This window comes from Calonectris borealis, chromosome 1 (genome assembly GCF_964195595.1).
Source record: "Calonectris borealis chromosome 1, bCalBor7.hap1.2, whole genome shotgun sequence".
In the NCBI taxonomy this organism is placed as follows: Eukaryota; Metazoa; Chordata; class Aves; order Procellariiformes; family Procellariidae; genus Calonectris; species Calonectris borealis.
In genome coordinates this window covers 202,804,629-202,825,771 of record NC_134312.1, presented here as the reverse complement: position 1 = coordinate 202,825,771, position 21,143 = coordinate 202,804,629, and the positions used below count along the sequence as shown (strand labels likewise).

General features: G+C 41.5%; 1 protein-coding gene across 8 annotated transcripts in view; it reads left to right on the top strand.

The window, feature by feature from the left end:
* Positions 1-21,143, top strand: part of ELMOD1 (ELMO domain containing 1) — a 49,895-nt gene that overhangs the window by 14,954 nt on the left and 13,798 nt on the right. For 5 of the 8 annotated variants that reach the window (XM_075140056.1, XM_075140055.1, XM_075140051.1 and 2 more), the window contains exons 3-6: positions 12,229-12,374; positions 12,535-12,563; positions 13,802-13,899; positions 18,195-18,324. In XM_075140056.1, coding sequence (XP_074996157.1) covers positions 12,229-12,374; positions 12,535-12,563; positions 13,802-13,899; positions 18,195-18,324 — 403 coding nt within the window. Of the gene's footprint in view, positions 1-8,617; positions 8,759-12,228; positions 12,375-12,534; positions 12,564-13,801; positions 13,900-18,194; positions 18,325-21,143 lie in introns of all 8 variants that reach the window. The other 3 variants (XM_075140053.1, XM_075140057.1, XM_075140058.1) reach the window with 1 other exon arrangement.

The following is a 21,143-nucleotide window of genomic DNA, read 5'->3' as shown; positions in this document are numbered from 1 at the left end:
GAATGTGGGAACTGTCTTATGGGATTGGAGCAGTGATGCATCAAATCAGTAGTGCCTGATATGTCAGGGGAAAATAGGAAAAACAGTAACATAGAACAATGCTTGAAAAATGTTGGTTTTTTTCATTCCCATTCTTGTCTGCTGTCTGGATTTTTGGAGTGTTACTTGTGAAAGAGGAGAAGGGGAGATGCTTGGTGAAGATGTGCAAATGTTTTTGAAGCCAATTGTGCTCAGTTTGGGGAGAAATATCTATTACTTGCTTTTATGTGTGACTTGCAGTTGTTTATAAACCAGGGGTAGTATGGAGGACTTGCAGACACCAGCTATAGGTGCAGAAAGTTCATGTTGTCTTTGTTCTGTAGTCAGTGGAGAGAGTTGAGCACTCCTAGAAACTAATACAGATCAAGAGCTTAATTTGTGTATAAACCAAAGAAATCGTATTCTGTCTGGATGGGAAAAACCTTTTCAAGAGGGCTGTCATGGTTTAATCTGGCAAGCAGCCAAAAACCGTGCAGCCGCTTGCTCACTCCTCCCCCCTCCCCCCCTCCTAGGGGGACGGGGAGAGAATCGGAAGGGTAAGAGTGAGAAAAACTCATGGGTTGAGATAAAGACGGTTTAATAGAACAGAAAAGAGAAAATAATAATGATAGAATATACAAAATGAGTGATGCACAATGCAATTGCTCACCACCCACGCTGACCGATAACCAAATAACTTCTTGGAACACGCCTCCCATTCATATACTGAGCATGACATCACATGGTATGGAACACCCTATTGGCCAGCTGGGCTGGCTGTCTGATTATGTTCCCTCCCATCTTGTGTACCTAGCTCAGTCAGTAGGCACGGGAGCTGTCCTTGGACTAGGAGGGCACTTAGCAACAACTGAAAACATCGGTGTGTTATCAACATTCTCCTCATACTAAATCCAAAACACAGCACTAGGAAGAAATTTAACCCTATCCTGAAAGCAGGACAAGGGCCAAAACATATGGCCTCAAGTTGGCCGAAATGGCCTCAAGTTGCACCAAGGGAGGTTTAGATTGGACATTAGGAGAAATTTCTTTACTGAAAGAGTGGTCAGGCCTTGGAACAGGCTGCCCGGGGAAGTGGTTGAGTCCCCATCCCTGGAAGTATTTAAAAGACGTGTAGATGAGGCATTTAGGGACATGGTGTAGTGGGTATGGTGGTGTTGGGTTGACGGTTGGACTCGATGATCTTAGAGGTCTTTTCCAACCTTAATGATTCTATATGCTTCTGTGTAGAGCATCTGTCACTATATTTTTCTCTCTTTTTAGACTGTTTATAGAAAGAATCTTATACACTATCCATATCAGCATCATTACTTCTAGGCTGATCATCTGTAATGATTTTGCTGCCAAGCCAGCCTTGGCTTAAGTATTTCTGTGGAATGTTTGGGTCAGTTTCCTCAGGTATCTTGAACCAGCTGCAAAAGGACTCTCTAAGCAGGACACACACAGGTTAAAAGTATAAAGCAATTATTTATTTGCTAACACCCACAAAAGACACCTAAAAGTTAATGAGCCATTAGGCTAAGCATTAGTGTGCTCACAGGCACGAGTCAGGAGGGAAAGGATTGGCCCCTGCAGCTCTGTGGCCCTGATCCTGGATGGTTCCAAGTCTTCTACCAACTCCATTGGTACTGGTCCAGTGACCTGATGGTTAACAACTAGCCTGGCTAATGTCCCTGCGGTGCTTTTTCCCTTTACGATTTTATAACGTCCCATGTTGGAGCCTTCCTTCTTGGATCCTGCTAATGATTTCCATCTCAGCAGTCCTACCTCTATAATTTTTACCTTTCTTTCTCTGTACAGACTTGCTCAGCACCCTGGCCCAAGGTCACAAATTGGTGCCATATGGGATCTGGGCCGTGAATCCTGCATAAACGGACTCCACCATCCTGTGCATGGGGTGGGAGCCTCCAGCTGGGGTCACAGAGGGTGTTGCGGATTGCCCCCTTAATGGCCTGGTATCTTTTGTAATTTTGCTCCCTCCTGATGGAGAAGCTGAGCTGCTGACAACTTCTAAGCTGCCAGCTCTTCCCTGATTAGAGTAAACACTTTGCTTCTCCCTTTAAACTGCCTGTTCTGCCCTCCTTTGGCTGTCCTGGCCCCTTGGTGTTTTTTCCATGTTGGAGAAAGTGTGCCGTTTTGAATATTTGGGTTCCTGAGGCTTTCTTGAAGAAACTACCTCCTGCTTCTTTTCATGGTATTTCTAAAGCCAGTGAATCCTAAAAGATTTGAGAAGTCCTGAAAAGCAATTGCTTATCTAAATAGCACAGTTTAGAACTTTGGAAAAGTGGAAAGTCCAGTGTTCCAAATGCTGAACAGAAAGTCGGATTAAGGGAGGCAGAATACAGAGCACCTCAAATAGGAAAACACTGTTGAAATAGGAAAGCTATTCTGTTTACTTAGAAGCATCTGGACTTTCTTATTTTATGTTCATCCTTTGACTTGAACTTATGAGTACTATACTCCTCATATTTTGTAAATATAGAAGAAATACGGGGAGTTTAAGAAATAAACTGGGGCCATCCTCCAAGAAAAGCACTTACTGGGGATAGTGAGTTCTGTTGTATGTGTTGTGGTTGCAGGTTTGTGTGATAGGGAATAAGGCAGTAAAGTTTGGAGCTGCAGGGAGATCTATGTGCAAGACAGGGGTATTAAGCCTTCCAGCTTAGAAATCAGCTGGAAAATAAACAAGTTAACGTATAATGTGTCCCGTAGTGTTTGTCTGTTACCGGTAGCAGCAGCCACCGGGGAGCTTGCTAAAAGCATCCTTAACTGTTTGTGAAGATCAGATGCAGGGCTGTACCGATGGCAAGGACTGCTCAGTGGCACAGTGTTTTCCTTGTTGCACAACATGGAGCAGAGACCGGACTAACTGATGCTGATGGCATAGATTATCTCTGTGTTTAAAACCAATGAGTTTAGTTAAGTCTACACAAGCTGCAAGTCATCTTGTTGACTGTGACATAGAAAATGCCATAGAACAGATGGAAAGAGGAGCAGGGCTTTCATCTGTAAAGTTAAAATAACCTCAACTGCTCTATCTGAGTAGTGATAGTAGTTTACCTGCAGCAACTTCATGCAGCAGATATTCACCTGGAGACCCAAGAAGCACTTTCAACAGTGGCTTTCAAATCCAACATGTTGTAAGAGAAGACTCTCACCTGTAGGCAGATGCCACTCACCTTTGAGTTAGGTTTGTGTACTGGAGGCATGCTGTAGTCTCTGCTACTACTATCAAAGGGCAAGTCTGCATATGCTGCATCAGGGCGCTCTGATTGCTACTGGAGTTTGTCTTCTAAACAAAATGCTGCAGATTGAGTACAGATGAGGAAATAGTGTAACTTGCGTGCTGCTTTTGCTGTGCCTACTATTCATCTGTTGGACCATTGACACAGCTTCTTATAATCAGCTTAATGTTTCCTGTCTCTCTTTTGACATACTAACATTAAATACAAAATACGCTGAATTGTCTGTTTTTCCTCAGACCTTTCCATTTAAGATGCCCTGTTTAGTCTTCAACCATTCTCTGATTCTGTGGTTAGTGAGGTTGAAAGACAGCTCTGGAAATCATCAAGTCCAACCCCCTTGTTCAAAGCAGGATCAGCTACAGGTCTGTGTCCAGTCACATTTTGAACATCTCCAAGGATGGAGACTCTGCAGCTTCTCTGAACAACCTGTCCGATTGTTTGATAACCCTTACAATTTAAAAACAGTAACAAAACAAAACCAAAAAACCACCCTTGTGTTTAAATGTAATTCCTGCATTTCTGTCTGTGCCCATTGCCTCTTGTCCTGTCAGTGGGCACCACTGAGCAGAGTCTGGCTTAGTCTTCTTTACTACCCCCATCAGCTGTTACCTCCTCAGTACAGGAAAGGCATGGACCTGTTGAGTGGGTCCAGAGGAGGGCCACAAAAATGATTAGGGGGATGGAACACCTCTCCTATGAGGACAGGCTGAGAGAGTTGGGGTTGTTCAGCCTGGAGAAGAGAAAGCTTCGGGGAGACCTTATTGTGGCCTTTCAATACTTAAGGGGGCTTATAAGAAAGATGGGGACAGACTTTTTAGTAGGGCCTGTTACGATAGGACAAGGGGGAATGGTTTTAAACTAAAAGAGGGTAGATTCAGACTGGATAAGGAAGAAATTTTTTACAATGAAGGTGATAAAACACTGGAACAGGCTGCCCAAAGAGGTGGTAGATGCCCCATCCCTGGGAACATTCAAGGTCAGGTTGGACGGGGCTCTGAGCAATCTGATCTAGTTGAAGATGTCCCTGCCCACGGCAGGGGGCTTGGACTAGATGACCTTTAAAGGTCCCTTCCAATCCAAACCATGCTGTGATTTATGCACATAGATAAGACCCCCTGAGCCCCTAGCTCTCAGTCTGTCCTTCTACGACAGATGCTCCAGTCCATTAATCACCTTCATGGCCCTTTGTTGGACTCTCTCCAGTATGTCCATGTCTCTCTAGTACTGGGGAGCCCAGCCCTGAACACAGCACTCCAGATGTGCCTCACCGAGGCCGAGTATGGAGTATGATCAGAATGATCCACAAATATATGGAGATTTAAGGGCCTCACACGAAAGGCAATGGAAAAGGTAAAACTTTGAATGTTGACTGCTCTTCCACAATTGAAGCAATTGCTTAATTTTGTACAAGTAACACTTGTTTGTTTCATGCCATTGACAACACTGGCTAAACTATGTTTTACGTGAAGGTGATGAATTTGTTCCTACTGATATTTAGAACAATAGGCAAGTACGCCATATCCCTTTAAAAACTTATGGCATAATGTTTTATGTCATATGATATGCTTTTCATGTGTGTGTTTATTTGAGGTGTGGGGTGGGTTGTTTGGTTTGGGGGGTGTTTTTGTTTGTTTGTGTGTGGTTTTTCTCTTTAAGAAATACTTTGAAAGATAGTCTTAACCTGTTGCAAAATGGCTTGACTCTGAAGTTACCTATCTTTGCTAACAGTCACCATCTCTACTTTAACTGGAAAGTGAAATTGTAAAAGTAACTTAAAAAAAATGTGTCTCATAGTATATTTCTAACACAAATTTCATCCACTGAATGAGGTGATTGTTAAAAAGGTATGAAAAGATACATGTTGTGGTGCCGTGATGTAAGACTGCTTTTAATAAACTGAAGTCCTACAGCATTTGAACAATTGCAAGACTTCAAAATAAGTCCTAAATTGAATCCGTTGCTTGTGCAGTCTCATTTCTCAATCTGAATTACTTCCTCTGTTCTTGCCTTTCCCAGGGCTGTATTGCACATCTCAATAGCAAAGAAAGGGGCTGTGCTTACACAAACGGTGGCTACTTTGACATCTAGATCTTTTATAAGAATATAATTTTTTAGACTGGGGGATCATTAATGTAACAGAAGTTCATATCTGGCTTTTCATCTACCTGCTCTCAACAGCTGGTTCTTTCCAGTGGAAGGAGAAGATTTATTTTTTTCAACAGACAGTCCAGTTCTTGGAATAACTCTAAATCCCTAAATTTAAGGGAGTGCTGTTAGCCAGTAAAGTACAGGACTCTCACGCTCATCTCTCCAATCCAAGGCGATGTCTAAATGAAAATAGCCGTTCTAAGTTTCTTTTCTTTCTCAACTTGCTCTGATATGAATTATTCCTAAAGTCTGAAATATTACTTATGAAATAATAAAACTGTTTCTCAGTGAAATACTTAATCTTTCAGTGCTTTCTTTTTTTGTAAAGGGGTTTTGAGGAGTCTGTCAGTGACACTTGCACTTTGACTGTAACTTGTCTTAAACATCTGAAATAATAACTTGGAGAACCAACTGTAGCAGGCACTTAAGTTTTTTCAATAAATCCTTGAAACTTGACACCTTCTCTTGATCTACTCCAAAACAGTCTGTAAGCACTAGCAGATTTTAAGCATAAGTTCTGTCTTACTGGAGTCACATCAGATAAAATGAAAATCAAGTCAGCAAAAAGCAAGAGCAGGGAGTGTGGAAAGCTGCTGTTAAAAACTACTCCTGCGTCTTTCCTAGTTGCCACGGTGACTTGCTTTCATGTCTAAATGGAGAGATAAGGTGGATTTCAGTTGTCAAGTCTGCAAAGGCACAGACTGAAAAAAGTTTCTTGTGTTTTAAAGGAGCTAATAGCAGGTTTGCCTATAGCAGAAACGGTGATTGGTACATTACTACTTGTATACAAGCTGTAAGTTATGCAAATAAACCAAAGATAGTCAAGTTAATTAGCTCTTAACAGGGTAATATCACTTGCTTACTCACCCACTTGGACAGCTTGTCATCCATAACTAACTCGTGAGTCCTTGACTTCTCAAGCCATGATCAGAATTCTCAGGAAGGAAATGTTGATGTGTAACGCTTTCTTCTCTGAGCTGAGTAAGTCCTTCAGGAAAAACAGTTGTGTAAGAGTCTTTCCTATCCATAGGACCTAAACAGGACACACAGGAAAGAAAATTATGTGTAAGTAGATTGAGTGACTTTTATTTCATTCTTTTAAACTAGTGGGTTTGGTGGCGGGGGGTTGTCGGTTTTTGGTTTTTGCTTGTTTTCCCCCCCTCCCCCCCAATTTTAAGTCCAGTCACTAGCATTGGGTATTTAGTTGACGTTTTCATTTTACCCAAAGTATTTGTTCTGTTTGTTACTAGCTCTGAAAATACTAAGGTTCTGAAATTACCAGGGGAGGGAATAAGCACCTTCTATTTTAATAGTTTCAAAAATGTTGCACAGTAATTAATCTCTACTTCCCTTCAAGTCAGTGAAATACCACATGTTGCATTATACATACATCTTGCTATTTAAGCGAACATACCTCACACAGGAAAGAGCTCCACAGAAATATTAGACAACTCTGGTAACCTTTGCTCAATTTTGCTCCTGCCCATTTATCATGGAGAAGGCTGGCTAGAACCAGTCACCTTTAAATAAAAAGCCAGATTTCATTAAAATGTGATGTCATACTGTCATTGGAGAGACATGTAAATTTTAATAACCATTATGTGTGCCATTCCCATCACACTGGCCCACATCAGTTGGGCTAGTCGAGGGCAAACCTTGAGACCCCTTGCTGAGAACTACTTCTGTCCTTCCCTTTGCAATGTCAGGGTGTGAAACAACATGCTCAGTTCTCTCGGCTTCTTGCTGCTGTGCTTTCTTACCCCAGGCAGAGCAGCACGTGCTGTGGAGAATAGAAGTGCTGTGACTGCAGCAGTGGTACTCTTACTTTGTGTTCTTTTTTAGCTCTAAATTACTCTGTGTCTTGCGAGGAGCCTAGCAATTGTAGAACCCCTTTTCTTCATCCCCTCCCTCATGGAAGAGAGCTCTCCAGAATCTCTGCTAAGCCCCGTTATTGCTGGTATAGACTGATTGCTTGCTTGGTTTTGCAGTGTTCCTGATAGTCCTTGCAAGGTACTGACTGCCTATTTCTTTTTTGGTTGAAGCTGTTCTTAGCAGAAAACTAGAGCTGAGTAGTAGAGTGACATACAGCAGGAAGATATGAAAAAGTTAAAAGTGGAAGAGCAAGGAAGAAGGAGAGGTGAAATAGATGCATATACCAGCCCTTAAGTGATGTTTAATAATCATGCAGAAGAAAACTTTATATTTCTGTGGCACTTCAGGCTATTGTGGTAGTAGGTTTAAGCACTGGGTAGTATTCCATAAGTCTCTTCCAGACATGCAAGGGAATACTTACTCATTTCAGAATGTTTTCTTGGTTTGACTTTTTTTTTTTTTCCCTTGGAACCCAAGTAACAAGTACATTTTTCTGTAGTATTGACTTCAGAGTTTAGTGACCCTTTCTGTGAGCCAAGTTGACAGAGCTATGCTGAGTTGCGTTGATATTGCTCAGGAGCTAACAGGTAGCTTCTGATGTCCAAGTGACTGGCATCAACGACTGGGAATGTGTAACCCTTCTCATGGCAGGATGGCTGCATGTTTTTCCACTCATACAGCATCATTGGCAAGGGAACTGCCTGTTGATTGGGCCTGTGCGCATCAGCATCTTATTGTGCAGATTTTTTTTGTTTTACCTGAATAAATATTTGTATGAACTCTTGTAATGCACTTTGCATGTATAATCACAAATCTGTAGGTCTGTACAGCTGCATGTAATACAGGAGGAGGAGGAGGAGGAGCTTGTATTGGGATGGGGAAGGGTAGAGTGCAAGTCTCTGAGGAACACCTTCGTTTCTGTAATACATCTGCTCTTAAAGCTCACCTCAGGATCTGAAGTATCGCTGTATATGACTACACAAACTGCTAGTGAAGCACGCTATTTTCTGTGCTGAGAAAACCTTCAAAGGCAAGCGGGGGGAAAAACAAACAAACAAACAAAAAAAACCAAAACAAAACCACAGAAGAGATTGAGTGGAGAGGAGGTTTGGAATCAGGCTCCAAAACAAATCAGAAGCTAATACCACTGCCATAGTCAGACACATGGCTCATGCTACGCTTCCGTGTGGGTTCTTGTTCATGATACTGTATGTTTGGTTTTATAGCCATGTCTCCACTTTGCTTACATGAACTGAAGCATGTAGTAGCTAAAATAAAACTTTTCTTATTTAATCACTAGTGTGCTTTTATTACAGGACTTCTGCAAGCAAGAATTCCCTTTTATAAAGAACAACCCTTTGAAACAAAACTTGTGTTACTTTTTATGCCGTTCATGTTACAAACAGAAGATTTCAACTGTTGTAAGCTTGAGATGGCTGAGTAGTAGAAAATTGAAGGTATCCACAAAGGCTAACTTTCTTCTATAAGCTACCTAGTCAAAACTAGTGTTTGTCTGCTTTATTAGTAATAGCTGCTAAGTATATTATAGTGAATCACAGATTTAGTGTTTGTGTGCTGTAATGACTTTTTTTAGTAGATGCATTTTTATTAGTTAATGTTTGTGCAAACCATAGTCAAAGCAAAACTTCAGTGGGAAAGGTGGTTGCAAACATGGAAGATCACAGCTCTATCCCTTTTAGAGTTTTTCCTTTGATTTGCAAATCTGTCATTAAACCTAAAGGCAGCAACATACAATTTAAATGAACCTAACAACTTTTTTTCCTTTTTCTCCTTCCTTACTTTTTTTGTTATATTTTTTCCCCTGGAAATTTATCCACATCACACAATACAGTAAGAAACAAGGTTTTGAGTAATGAAATGGATTGTGATGTTTCAGCCCTGGAGGCAATTAAGTGTAGGCATGAACTTTCTTAAAGGAGGTGTGGTTTTTGTGGGAGCTACCTTGCTCATTAGAAGAAAATCTTCTCACATGGGCTGTTAACATGAAGTTAAGTGAGTCTTTCCTCCCTTCTTTCCATATAAATGAGCCCTCTGGGTAGTGAGTTGTTCTAAGAGAGACCTAACCTTTGGAAACAAAGCAGGCCAAAAGAAAGCAAGTTTAACTTCATCTACAAATATATGGTGAAAACCAAGAACTTTGTTTTAGTACACTCTACCTTCCCGTTTGGCATTAATCTCTTGTATTCATTTCTCTGGACCTTCAGCCTGAGTACAGAGCTGGGCTGTGCTGAGGAGGCTGAGGGATGGCTATAGGTTGTGTTTGAATCCTTCAGGGATGGTGGACTAGTCAAATCTCTGAAGGCTGATATCAAATGTCTACTGGAAAACCAAAATGCCTAGTGTTAGCCTCTGGGTTTTTTCAAGCCACTATTAATGGTTGCAGTTGAAGGCATTGGTTGACTTTTTGTGAGATTGACTGTTTAACTGATACTTCTGACTGTTGGAAACCTAAAGAATGGCTGCTTGGCTGATGATGGACTTGCCTCCTGATAACTGGTCTTGTTCTTAATACTGGAGGGGATCACCTGCTGTGAAGCACGTACAGACTCCTCACAGCAGTGTGCTCTGGCACATCTTGGGGTTGGGGGGTGGGGGATGACACCCAAATATTTCAGTGTCAGCAGCTGAAACTTTTTTGCTTGTCTAAAACTTGATTCCAGCGTGGGAGTGATGCCTCATTCTTTAGGTTTCACTTTGTATCTAAAATAAAGGCTTCCCATTGCATAAAGACAAGGGGGTTGCCTGCATGCAGGCATTTGGGAGTGTTAAGTGAATTAACTAAAAGTGTGAAGATAAAATGGATGTTTTTAAAGCATGTTAAATATTTGTGTGGATGCTCTCCATTTAGACATAAAATGGCTTTAGTTCCCTTAGCTTAATCCTCCTTCAAAGGGGATTAAGCTGAAGTGAACATAAAGTAGATTAAACTCCTATGTGGACATTAACATGAGTTAACTTCCCTTCCCTGAATGTCCTTCTAGACCATGCCCTTCACGATGTTTTAGGAAGTGATGGAGCTCTTCAAGATTTATTAAAGCTATAACTGATTTGAGTATCTGGAATTCAGTATTTCAGAATAACCAGTGCACTCCATTGAAAAGGATAATACAGAGTCTCCTAACAAATAACTGTCCTTTGAAACCATCAACAGCATGTGGAGGAGATAATGGGCTAATGATGAATACGCATACACACAGGCTTAGAACATAATCGACTGAATTATTTTTGACCATTTAATGGCAAGCTAGCATATTAAAGCTGTATTGATGTTTTCCCATAATATAATCATAAAAAATAATCACAAAGATTAGGTTGGAAGGGACCTCTGGAGGTCATCTAGTCCACCCTCCCTGCTCAAGCAGGGCCACCTAGAGCCAGTTGCCCAGGACCATGTCCAGATGGCAATGTTCCATTGTCAGGTCTTTGCAATTTGCCTTTTCTGAGATATGCTTCTGAACCCAAGGACCCTCGGTGGATCCTGCCCCACCTCAAGTCCTGGTGCTCCCTATGGGGGTTGACAGTTGGGTAACATGGCAGGATATGTGCCTTCATAGCCATAGAAACAAGAAAGCTAAATTGTGTCCAAGTAAGTTGTAGCCCATGAAATCTGGTTTTGGGGTATGTTATGTAATTGTGGTAGCAGTTATGTGGGCTTTGGTAGCAGCTGCAATGCTAACAAACTTTAAAATAGAGCATTTCTCATGTACGCAGCCTTTTTCAGACTTTCATAGGATCACAGGATAGTTCAGGCTGGGAGGGACCTCAGCAAGTCTCTGGTCCAACCTCCTGCTCACAGCATGTCAGCTCTGAGGTCAGACCAGGCTGCTCAGGGCTTCTTCCAGTCAGGGCTTAAAAAACTCTGAGCAAGGAGACTGCACAGGCTTTCTGGGCGACCTGTCACTACCTGACTGTCCTCAGGGGGAAAAAGCTGCTTCTTACACCTGGGCTGAGCCTCTTATATTTCAGCTTATGACTGTTGTCCCTTGTCTTCCTGCCCTGCACCACTGTGAAGAGACCGGCTCTGTCTCCACTATGATCTTCCCACAGGCATTGGGGACTGCTGTTAGGTCCCCCTGAAGCCATCTCTGCTCCAGGTTGAACAAACCCAGCTCTCCCAGCCTCTCCTTGCAGGGTCTGTGCTCCATCCCTACCATCTCGGTGGCTTCCACTGAAATCCATCCATTTTGTCGAAGTCTGTCTTGTATTGCTGGGGCTCAAAACTGGATGAAGTATCTAAGGGCTTTCTTGGCTTACTGTCAGTTCTGTACTTTGAGAAATTGCGCAGCATCAGTGCTGTATAACAGTTGGTCTTGGGAAGAGCTGGCAGTCCTCAGGACAGCTTCTTAAACACCTTCTCTCCTGAAGGGGGGAAGCTTTGGTTTCCTTAGTTGTCACTCTTCACTCTTAGGGACCTGACATGAGCGTTGATTCACGTTTGTCAGTATAACCAGCCACTCTGCTGGGAGCAGCTGGATGCAGAGGCAAACCTAAGCCGGGGTGTAGTGTCTCCCTGGATCCTCAGCAGCCATGATAACAGGGTGAGCTGTGCTCCCTCCTCACGTAGTCCTGTTTCCCCAAAGCATTAGTAGGAACTATATATAGGCCCTTTTATTTTAAGGGGGCAAAGAGTTTTCTAGAAACACTCTTGTGAGAACGCTGGAGTTGACTTATTCTGTGCTTCCAGTTCTGGTGCTTTGTGCGTGGCTTTTTTGATGGCCAAGACTAAAAAGCATGATTTAACACTTACCGGGATAAACAGTGAATGCAGTGTGAATGCTGCTTTTGCTTTAAAGGTGCCCTTAGGCAATGGGAATTCGGGGTGAGGAAGTACCTTCTGTTTGGGTGGTGACCTTGTTGAAACAAACTCTGCTCAAGACTCTTATTTTCAGGCTTCTTCTTTTGCCAGGATGTTTGTCCAGGTATGCCTGTACTTCTACTGCAAATGTTTGTGGCGCTGCCTGAAATTCGTGGTCAGGAAACTAACAGGTCGATGTGAGTTGCAAAGGATCTGTTATAACACCAAACCTGGAGCTGCCAGAACTATGAAAATAGGTAACTGCAAAATACTTAGTTCTGCATGCCTTTGTTTCTTTCTGCATGTGCTAAAAATAGCATGGCTTCATTCTTATAAATAAATAAATAAATAGTTAAGTGAATCCAATATAAATTTAGTTTGTCTGACATGATGTTTTCAAATACTGTTCTCTTACAGAGGCATCACTGAAAGGTTCAAAAAGTAAGGTGAGTGAAAGATCCCATCATTCACCTTTTCTATTGTGTCCTGTGCAGTTGGTTTGTTCAGTCTGCTGTTTGCTCACCCCAAAAAATCACTTTAAGCTTTGATACGATTTTATATTAAAACCATCCTCTTCTGAAGAGAGTCTTGTGTCTGCAATAGCAGGTGATCTTGCCAAGTCAGGGAGAGTGTCCTGTGCCCAGGGACAGGCACGCTGTGGCAATGATGGAATCAAGGGGGCAAACAGGCCATGGTGGAGATGACGAGGGTGATGTGTTGTAATTTGGGGTTTCTTGGCTTAATTCCTCATCCTGTCTTAGAATTTCTGTAATCTGCAGTCAGTCACTTACACGCTTTACACCTCAGGCTTTTACACCTCAGGTTTTTTGTCTGGAAAGCAGGGATAAAAGAGGCTGAAGGCATCAGTACCAAGATAGCCAAGACAACTTTGTTCTCTGCTTTCCTTTTAAATATATTAACGAAGAAGAGCCTCTGTCACTTCATCCTTTCACTGTAGCACTAGTTGTGCTAACCTAAATTCTTCTCACAAAGTGTTTGTGTATATGTTAAGTAGCATCATTCAGCCGTTCATTTCTCTTTGGCGTGAGAATCACTGATATTGAAAAGCTTATTTCAGCATTAATAAAAACATTAGCTCATAGTTCAGCATGGTGCTTCCAAATGTACTTCTAGGACAAACAGGAAGGCAGAATCTTATTTAAAAGCCTGCATTTAAGCAATTGTGTAGTTTTGAGACAAAGCACCAGAAAGTTCAACCTCTTTATTTTTTGGAAGACATGTTGATTTTTGAATCCTGAACTTCCAGGGCCATCTCTACAAAGTACAACGACATGCAAGAGACAGGAAAAATGGTTTACTGTGTTACTGCAACGTGTTGGGAGAGGAGGTGTCAAATGAAGGCTAGCAATTCCAGTGCAATTAGGTGGATGGTCTGAAGCTGCTCATCAAAGGTCTCAGTGCAGATCATCTTCACTGGCAGCCACCACAGAAATGCGATAGACTGTGACTATAAGGGTGTGGCAAAGCGACTCGAGTTCTTATAGGGCTAGTGCTCTGAAACCAGTCAGTAGGGTTGAATAGACCAGAAAGGTATGTATATATATTGAGTTGGGTCTTCTGGGCTCTTAATCTAGAAGCTTTTGGGTATCAAATTTGCCATTGTTAACTTCTATTGAATAATAGCTTCCATAAGAATTAATATGTGTTTAAAACCTCTTTTTAGAGGCTGCAAACTTCAGTAAGTGTTCACCCTGATGCTATTGAAAAAACCATAGATGACATCATGGAGCTGAAAAGGATTAATCCAGATATAAATCCACAGTAAGTTCATGGTTTCCTTACAAAAAAATGGGAATTATTGATTTCTTCAGTGCCTAGGTCCATGGAGAACTGGTTCTCCATAGCTATTATGGCACACAATTTGAAGATGAATTCTGTCTCTCAGCATAAAACTTCAACTTAAGCTTTGCTGTCAAAAAGCTGATGGAAAAATGAATGATCTTTTATGGTGACTGTAATAGGCAAGTCCTGAGTCTCTTTATCTAGCTGCTTCCTGAATCATGCTGCCTTAGTATATTGTTGATGCATTGATTTATGGGGGCCGTTTCCCCAGGGATAAAATACCACCAAGGCAGGTGGTCCTGGCAGTGACAGTGATGGCTTCTTAGCAAAGCTGTATACAGTCTTTTGAGTAGGGAAGAAATCACCCTGTGTAACTGATATAAATGGTATGCTGGTTTACATTTAAAACTGCCTTTAATTATCCAAACACAAGTTTTAACGATACAACATAGCTGATATTCTTTTAATGCTACGAGATGTTAGTGGTAAGAATTGATTGACAACAAACCATTAAATTTCCAAACGTGTATTTCAAGAGTAAGTGATAACACTTTTGTGGTTGCCTTACCTCTCAGCCCCTACCTTAAAGCACAAGATGATCTAGGTCAGGAATCAGTGGGAGAAATGTTGAGGGTTGTATTGTTCACTCTTCTTCCCAAACTTGAAATTGATGTACATAATCCAAAATGGGCATCCATAAATTGATAGCTGCTTTTCTTTAAGTGGTCAGCAGCATCAGCAGGTAAGGTGATCCCAAGGTCTTGCTGCAACAGCAAAACCCAAAAGCTCATTTGGAAAAATATAAGTTTTTTGTCTCATTACAGGAATGATCCCCCAGCCCTACCCCCCAGTGGAAAGGACAGTAACCGGGTAGTCTTAAAATGAGGCTTCACTGATCATAAAGGAAATAGAGCACACTGCGTGTCTCTCTAACTTGAGAGGCAACTGTTGTGCACATGACCATTGTCCACCTGGATTGCAAAAATGGCGACCCAACCATTAAAGAAGGGAAGAAAATAAGAGAAACAAAATAAAGACGACACCTCATTCTCATAGTGAATGTTTTTCTGGGAGTGGGCCCAGAGCTTTTCCAGGGGTGTCACTTCACAGGACCTTGCCCACATGACCTTCAAAGGGGAGGGTGGTGAAAGAGCAGCTGCTTCAAGTGGATGCGAGGCCACGCTGAGCAGCTGCACATCTGAGGAGGGTGTCACAGCTCTGGTACTCTTGTATTGCGCAGGCTACTGATAGCTGAAATTCAGAAAAAAATCAGCGATGGCAAAATTAGTGAAGGTGACACATGAGGAAAAACGGCGGGATGTAAACATGCACAGCTCAGAGCCTAGCCTATGGACGTCAGTAACTGCAACGTTAGCAATCAGGCTGATTCAAGTACTCACTTCTCAGTGTTGGAGCCTTGGGTAACTGGGTGGAATAATTCCAATAAAAAACAAGGAATTCATTAAAATAGTATTTTGTATGACACCAGAGATCACCATCTGATTCTGCTCATGGCATTGCCTTTGGCTTCTGAAGAAATGCTGTCCTCTAGAAGAGAGAGGGCACAGAGGTGCAAATAACTTCTGCTTGCTTGAATCAGGCCCCTGAGCCTTAAGTTACATTTTGAGTGATCTGGTTCTAACATTAAAAAAAAAAAAAAAAAAAAAAAAAACCAAACAAACAAACAAAAAAAAACACCAAAAAAAAAAAACCCCAAACAAACAAAAAAAAAACCCACAAAAAAAAATCAAAAAAAAACCCAAACAAAAAAAACAAACAAAAAACCCTAAACTATTTTTTGTTTAATCCAGGTGGTGTTTATATGCTTAGCACAGAACAAATGATTAATTGTTTTTGGACTAGAACCCATGCACTTGACATTTTACAGGACTGAGTCTTTCAGCCCCCCTGATTTGGTGAAGTATCTCTTTAAAACAGTGAGAAATAAGGGCCTGGGATGTGCAAGGTGGTGCCACATACATAGAAACGCGCCCTACCACTAAATTGCTCCTTATATTAAACTAATTGTAGTTCTGTTAAACTTTAAGCGTCTGCACTGAAGTTTTACATGTGAGGCATTTATTTTATACTAAATTTTTCTGGAAAAACTTCAGCAAAAGCAGGTCAGTTATTTCTTTAGACAGGAATTAAGGAAAATCCGTTGGCTTGCCTACTCTTGAACATAAAAAAACCTGCATCCAGACTGTCTTGTTCAGAAGCTCTGACCTTCCCTTGGATAGTAGAGGCTTGAAATCTCCTGGGGTAAGGACAAGGGGCCATGTGTCATACTATATGTGTTTCTGCAAATCTGTATGCAGTCATTTTTGTTACTGTAGCATCTTTGCAGAGCTGAACTAGCATCCCAGGGGTTTTTGCACTGAGCTGTTCGTAAATGCTATGGGCTGACTTGAAGAGAGGGAGGCCCTTTATCAATGCCTCTGAGATAAGTGTATATGTTTAGTGGTGGAAGCAAGTAGGTTGAATAACCAGGTGACACATGCAGTCTACACTAACTACAGTAGCAGTCTGTGAGATAGTCCCAGTTTTGGACTCGCCTCCATCTCGTGGAGCACCTGGAACTGAGTGAAGTGGGGGTGCAAGCCCAGGCAGGTTGCTCCTGCGCTCTGAGAACTGCCACTGCCAGCACAGGGGTGGCAGGGGGGAGGCATGGGGCATCAGCAGCTCACCCGTGTCCCCTGCTTGGTGCTGCTGGGGCAAGGAGGAGAACAAAAGCTTAATGAAAAGGAGAGTGGGGAAACTAATCCCCCCGCAACGAATAACATTGCTCGGAGCATTTGACTGGCTTTAGATTAAGTGCAAACATGGCTTGCTTTGTATATGTTGTGCAACTTGGAACTTAAAAAAATTTTTTTTTTTTTAATATAAAATTGCTCTGCTTTGCCGCTGCCTGTGGTGTTCTGCTCTAAACTATTCTGAGGTATTGAGTAGTTAAAAATATTATGGCTGTGGTTTAGTGATGCACTACAGCAATTCACATGCAGTCTTGTCAGGCTTTTCAGCCTTTTTTGAAATGCAGCCTTTCTGTAAAACTGTAGGGTATAGCAAGTGAAGCATGTTTTTTTTTAAAAAAAAAAAAAAAACAAAACAAAACCCAAACAACAAAACAAAACCAAAAAAAATGGCAAAGGAGGGAAAACACTGCATAGGTTATTCCAGAAGGGTTATAGCCACAAACAGCAAGAAATTGCAGCAAGAGAAATGGCCTAATGATGACATCTCTGATTCTGTAGATTAATCTCAAAAGATAAGCAGTGAAAATCCTTCTGCTCAGAAAATTTAACAGTATTATAGAATAAACAAAATATTTCAGCATATCAAACAAGACAGATGAGGAACCTGTGCAGCTTAATATCAGTGCAGTCTGTGTTCCACAGAGGAATGAGGATACGGATCTAACTGTGCCCTCCAAATGCATAGTAGGTGTTCAGATAATTTCAGACATTATTAAAAATTAAAGGGTTTATTCCCATATATAATTAAATATTCTTATGAGCGTGGCAGTTGTATACTGCATAACTTGTATATAATATTATAAAATCTTAACCTAAAACTAAATAAGTCTTTGTAATTTAAAGCCTTGAAGGCATATGTTTGGTGGGGGTTTGAGGGTTTTTTGTTTTGATTTTTGGGGTTTTTTAACAATGCATCGGGAAATGTAAAAAGGAAATGTAAAATCTGCATTATAATGAACAGAGAGCCATTATGGTGATTCTTATCATGAGACCTAAAAAAATGCTGCCTAGAAGCAGATCTTTGAACTATATTACTTCGGGGTTTTAGCTTCTTTATGCGAGCTTTTGTGGCGTGGAAGCAAGATGAATATTTTTAGCTTTTTCCTGAGTTGCCCCCCTCACCCCTTTTTAAGCTCACATCTCTGGTCTCGGGGCATTGTTTGAGAAGCTGCCATTTGAATGAGGGGAAGATTCAGCGATGTGCTTGTAGCAGGCGTAAAATGCTGCTGTGTATAGTTACAATGAGATTTCAATGTGTGAAAATCCACTGTTCAAAGATCTAAAAAATACCAGATTTTATTATCTAAGGAAGGCACTAAATAAGACTATGCATTTCCAAAGGCCTTGTTTAATGTAATATTGATCTCTTGGAAATTCTCCCGTTGTAATTAAAGTGTTAGACTATCAATTCATTGATGTAACGTTACTCATGTGAATTAAACAAGTATGTACGCGGTAATGCTGTTTCATGGCTACATATGATTGAGTTGGATTATGTTGCTCCTTTCCCCCACCCCTCAGGCTGGGAGTATCTCTTCAGGCATGCCTGCTACAGATTGTGGGGTACAGAAATCTGATTGCAGAGGTTGAAAAGCTGCGCAGAGAGCCTTACGATTCGGAGAATCTGCAACATGAGGAAATGCTTCTGAAGGTAGGTGCTTAAGAGGTACTTAGAGGGCATCCTTTATTCGTGTCAGCTCCAAACAGCCTGGTTTATAAACCTCTTTAAAACATCGAGAGGTATTGTCGCCTTCCTCCATCGTGTACCTGTTGTAAGATAAGGCTATACAGCATACTAATCTAGTCTGGGTTAACACCAAGCAAGCAGCTCGTTCCCTGATTGATGAATGCATGTCCTTGGCTGAACTATGTCTAGGCACTGGATACCCAGCTCTTACTGCAGATAACAGCTCTGCGCTATGAGCTCTGGAAAAATAGCCATACGTCCTACTTCAGTACACCTTTCTCCAACGTGAGAAGGGTATTTTTCCTCTCTTAACCAGAATAAACATTTTTTTTTCTTCAATTTCTTGTATTTTTGAAGACATTGTCTGTGTTTCCCAATGGCAAACCTCTAGCTTTCATTGTGTGGGATGGAAGGGTGCGAGATGATGACTTACACATTTATATTTACAACATATATTTTCAAATGAAAACAAAATGAAACCATTCTTTAGATAATACACGCGCAGTGATGAAAACCATACCAATTGGGTTTTATGTACTTCATGCTTTCAGGAAAGCCTTGCACTGGAGCAGATGATAAAAGTATTTTTTCAGGAAGATGATCTTGAAGCCATGAGCAGAGGGAGAGCTAGAGAGCTCTTATATTAGAAAGGAATTGAGGAGACAATAAAGGGGATGGAAAATAGTCTGATAGCAAGTCCCAGTATTTCTTCTGATCCTATTTCTGACCATAGCTAGTGCAAGATGCTTCAGAGAAATGGCAAGAAATGTAGAATAGTGATAATGCATTTATCTACAAGCAAAATGCCTTCTTACAGAATTTTCCGATGTCTTATAAAAACATACCACCTCTTTGGGTTTTTTTTATTATTTTAAACAAAAATAGTGAAAACTTAAACACTTCATTTGCTTCTGTCCCCATCCAACTTTGTTTGTTGGGATTTTTACAGCACATGATGATGAAGCTGTCTTCCACGCTGCAGTTTGCAGTGTAGTGCCTTATACAAGTTACAGTGGGAGCGTCTGGAAATGTTACCTTGGTTACTTGAGCTTCCAGGCACTTCCCAAAATCCCAGTAGGCATCTTATATAAGCACTTAAGGAGGCAATTAACTATTTCTAAGAAATGCCTCAAATGGTCAGAGAGTTCCTGTAGGTGTCTGGAAGGCTGTCTTAAAGGTTGACTCCTTTCTGGGAGGTGGGAGTCTTGCCAAGGAGGAGTCAAAATCCAGAGTTGCCCCTGAAGGAATGCTCTAGCCACCAGGTAGGATGGGGCAAATGGGTTCCTCCTATTCAAGTCCTGCCCCTGTGCAGCCAAAAGCACAAATTTCTTGGGGGTAGAGTGGGCTTTAACTAAAAGGACACACCGATTTACCCAGTGAGGAAGCCTGTGTCTTGGAGGTGGAAGATCCAGGTGCCAGCCTACAATGTTGGTCCCTGAAAATACCAGATACCTAGCTGCAGGTTTAACAAGGGCCTTTGGCTCCAGGAAAGCATTGCTAAATACATTGGGCCTCTACACTGCCCAGAGAGCAAGAAGTTGGGTCTGAGGACAGGATCACAGGTGAGAAGCACCAAGGAGCTGGCTCCTTCCCGGCCACCTAGCCTGTGAGGGCCAGGTCCTGGTTCTTAGATGCTCCTGAGAATCGTGTCAGCAATGATGTGTAGTCACGTAAGTGCTTTAAAAACATAACTGCAGAAGAATAAAAGCAGAATGGAAACTGAGCGTTTGTCTGAGGGGAGATTAAACAGTGCAGCTCATGCTGTAAAATTCATAGTGTTGAAGAAAGTATCAGTTTCACCATCGGCCTCCAGTGTAACCTGTGTATTAGCACTTGTTTACAGCAGGTGTTCTGCTTTTGCGAATTCTCATGTCAAATGGAAGTATGTCCAAGGGTTTAATTTGGTTTCCAACCCACGCTGGGGAAGAATAGGCTGGTTGGTTTTCATTCCTTCTAGATATTCTGCTAAGTGATCTCTGCAGTGGGTAATTCGAGTTCTTAATGTCTATCATTTATTCATGTTTACCAGGAGGGCACTTTATGAATGAGAGAAAGATTAACTTAATGTGATTGAACTAATGAATAATACTGTATTTACTGTCAATGGATGAACAAGAAAGATAGCAAATATGATTTAAACAATGATGCTTTATGCAGTCATTACAAAGTGAAATCATTAAAGTTTTAACCTTCCTAGGGCACTTGATTTTAAATGCAGTTAGAATTGCTAAAATTAATACAATTTCTGGGTTATTTGGGAAATGTGCATACAGCTCTTTCCCTTGGGTAAGGTTTGTTCTAAGTGCATTCCTTGAGGCCCTACTCACCAACTCATGGTTTATGGAGAACACCTGATGCACCTTTGGAAAGGGTGAGTTTGTGTGGAAAGGTTGAAGTGTGTGGAAAGGTATGTATTTGTCAGACATGTCAATTTAGGTTGCTTTTAGGTGCCTAGCAACATGATATCTAGGCACTAAAGTTGCTGGCCCAGTGCAACTAAGTGGATTTATTCCAGCTGGGGATCTGGCTTGTTAAATCACTTTGTCCTTTTTTTATATGAGATCAATGAATGATTCACCCCTTAGTTAAATATGAAGGTGGCATAAGCTATTCTTGTATGGATTATTTTTTTTATGTTCTCCAATTTGCTTTTCAGCACTGTGGTAGCCAAGTCAGCACTCTTGATTTATAACCCTTCCAGAGACTTGCAAAAGATGCCGGAGAAAAGATAGCTGCAGAGCCTCAGGGACCTGAGGGCTGATTGCCTGCCGCTCTGTCAGTGA